The sequence below is a fragment of the Bidens hawaiensis genome, unplaced genomic scaffold (assembly GCF_021521415.1).
Source record: "Bidens hawaiensis isolate Kalapana, Puna unplaced genomic scaffold, B.hawaiensis_p1.1 tig00020036_1, whole genome shotgun sequence".
Lineage (NCBI taxonomy): Eukaryota > Viridiplantae > Streptophyta > Magnoliopsida > Asterales > Asteraceae > Bidens > Bidens hawaiensis.
Window position 1 is genome coordinate 280399 of NW_027493048.1, and position 3194 is coordinate 283592.

The window sequence follows — 3194 nt, forward strand, 5'->3', positions numbered from 1 at the left end:
GCAAAAATACCCAAACATAAGATTGAAATGAAAAGACTTCAAAAAAGAGTGTTTACCAAATTTCGAACAACCTTTTTTCTTCAAACAAATTGGCCCAACTTGGCCGTTTTAGTGACTTAAAGATCATTTTTAAAGATCGTGGGTAATATCAGAAGATACATGGCTAATGTAGGTCAATCATTATAAACCTAAACAACACTCTTATGACTTACGCCTTGTTCTTGAGTTTTATAACCAAGGAAGGATAAGAAAGGGAAGGGAATGATAAGAAAGGGAAGGGAATGAATTTTTTTTTTAATTAAGTGTGTTTTTGAGTTGGAAGGAAATTAGAGGAAAGGAAATGATAACTATGTTCTTAAGTTGGATGGAAAGAAAAGGAAAATAACACTTTGATAGAATCAAAGGCGTTAGAGAAAGAAGGAGATTTTTATAGAAAATGGGTGTTCTTGACTTAATGAAGTAGTGAAGAAGATGAAAAGATTAGTGGGTAATATTGTAATTAAGTTTTTTATCCTTAGTAATCAGCCCATTTTTTAAAGGATAATTTATTGGGAAAAAACATCAATTTAATCCCTTCTATCTCCTTCTACTCCTTTCCTTTCCATCCTAAAAAAACTCAAGAACACCTATTTTTTAATTATCCTTAGTTTTCCTTTCATTTCCCTCCTTTAAAAGAAAACTCAAGAACATGACGTAAGAGTGTTAAAGCTCACCGGCTCCAACTCTTTGGTTACTTTGTGGGCGAGACACTACCATTTCAAGTTGTTAAATCTCTTGTTACATAAGTTTATGCATAAATTCAATATATAGAAAAATAGAGGTTTTAATTTCTTTTAATTTGATAATGATGAGGGGTTTCTCCAAGTTTTAAATTCCATTGGTAGTACTCCAACTTTGGGAAGTGGGCACGGTTTTATCCAAGTCGGACCCCAGTTCGGTTTCCGTGTGGGTTACTGTAAAATTTTGCCACTAGGTTTATGGATCAAATTGTTCGTTGTGTGGGTAAGCCACTCGTCAAGGATACGTTTGAAAGATGTGAAAAGAAAATGGGTCCATTAGGTTTTGGTAGGGTGTTAGTTGAGGCTAATGCTTCGTTTGGGGTACCGGAATGGATAAAGGTGAAATTGCCTTTCACGAAATTGATCCATGGGTAAAATAGCTTATTTGGATCTCGTTTATTGGAGGAAACCTCCTCTATGGCTTAAATGTGGTGTTTTCGGCCATTTTTCCTCGATTCATGACCCAATCAATACTCCAAATTTGAAGCCTAAAGTAAAAGTCCAAACTGCGGTTTCGGTCCAACCCGTTCCACCAGGTATTCAAGTTATAATTTACGATAGATGATCAGTTTAGGCATGTTAAGATGAAAAAGAAATAAGAAGCCCACTCGGCCAATGATCAGAACAAGAAAGCGCTGGATGATAGGCCTTCGGGTAAGGTTTCTTCAGCCCAAATCAAGCAGTCTGTTTGGCTTCAAACTGGCCCATCTGTTCCGGAAATGCAAGATCAAAAATTGAATGTGATGGCTCTGGTTAAAACACTTGATTCTATACCTTCTATGCCACTTATGGATGCTAGTGGACCGAATCTTGGCCTAACTTTGAACCAATTATTCTTTGCAAGCCCAAAGACATGTAACTCAAATGCTTCTAATGTTCTTGATGAATCGGATTACAATATTGATGATTAATATGATTGTGGTATTGCCATAATTATAGTTAAAACAATATAACATAACTTGCCATTGTTAGGAAATTCAGAAAAGATAGGTACACATACTTTAAGAACATTTCAGATATAAGAGGCTTGAGACTTGAAAACATTTATTTAATATTAATATTGCAAAAGGCGAAGCCATGATGGCACTAAGCTTCACAAACAGCAACCGGAAGATAAAAGCCTTTCCCTTCCTTCTGGTCATGGATTGTTTTCCATTCATGGTAGTAAACGGTGAACACCACGAACATAAAGAGCTTCAACAAGCAATATAATCCGTTTGTAAAAGGAATCCTTATCGCTAGCTCGGCGCTGAAGCTCCTGTTATAGCTTGTAAGGAAGTTAGCCATCAAGACAACAAAACCATAGGCAATAGCGAAAAGAATCATCATCAATGATGCTTGTAGTCTTTTGCCTTTCATTAGCTCCGCCGCCCTCCCAATTGCTTTAAGACCACTAAAATCATCTTCCAAAACCGACACAATCGAACTTACCATCCAAAGGGTAGCCACATAAAAGTAGCAGACTGGGATTGAAAGGGTGATAGCTCCAAAGAACAAAGCTGCCCATGAATTAACTGCCAAGACAGAGGTTATACCAATAGAAATCATGTAAAATAAGGCAATGCCCAAAGAGAGCAAAGTCATATAAAAGCTAGTTACAATTGGTCTTTTCCAACTCTTTTTAATTTTTAAGAAAATGTCTTTTGTGCCTAATACTTTGGCAGTGTAAGCTTCGGATGTCGAAGAAACTGTGGCAACCAAGAAAACAAGTGTGATAACTGAAAATATGGCCATGAACGAGATCTTGACAAGGAGAATCTCACGAACGTCATTTAATGCACCAACATAAGTTGTTTGATCGATATTGTAAGTAAAATCATGAACCATGTTCGGGTGTTTAGCGTACTGCGACACTAAATCTTTAGTCACGGGTGCAAGTATATACTTCTGAGCAAAATCTAACTGGGAAAATGAAAGAAACACAAAGAGTAGGATTGGAACAAGCAGCTTTCCATTTCGGCTTGTGGTCTTGATAGACTCCTTGATTATTCCAAAGAACCCTAAGGAAGATTGGTGCTGTGAAATAAATTTGTTATCCATTTTTAATGTTTTTGGATCTGTAGATTGAACTTCATTGTAGTTAGCTTCAGTTATATAAGCGTATTTTCGGGTAATTATGTCATTTTCAACTGTTTTGTCTGTGGATTATTAATACCAAAGGGTTGATAATTTCAAGATACGTGCTAATGAAAACACTATGTTTTTTTTTATCGGTAGTTGCTTAGAACTTTCGCAGAAATCTAATTTTTCTTTCATTGTTGGACTTATAAATTCTAAAATAGATATCTCCTTTACAGTAGAGAAAGAGACCTTTTGGATTGACATGAATACTTTGCCGGCTACTATAAAAATGAACAAAGCTGTCTAATAGTGATTTGTGATAAAAATATATCGGCAATTAGGTAATGACATATG

The 3194-nt window shown here is 35.9% G+C and overlaps 1 protein-coding gene across 1 annotated transcript; it reads right to left on the reverse strand.

Moving 5' to 3' along the window:
- Nucleotides 1–1865: 1865 nt before the first annotated feature.
- On the reverse strand, nt 1866–2819 carry LOC143559767 (uncharacterized). Its single transcript, XM_077048241.1, has one exon. The coding sequence runs from the start codon at nt 2817–2819 to the stop codon at nt 1866–1868; it is 954 nt and encodes a 317-aa protein (XP_076904356.1).
- Nucleotides 2820–3194: the final 375 nt, after the last annotated feature.

Coding starts and splice junctions, on each gene's coding strand:
- LOC143559767 (XM_077048241.1), bottom strand. CDS start 2,819: ATGGATAACAAATTTATTTCACAGCACCAATCTTCCTTAGGGTTCTTT.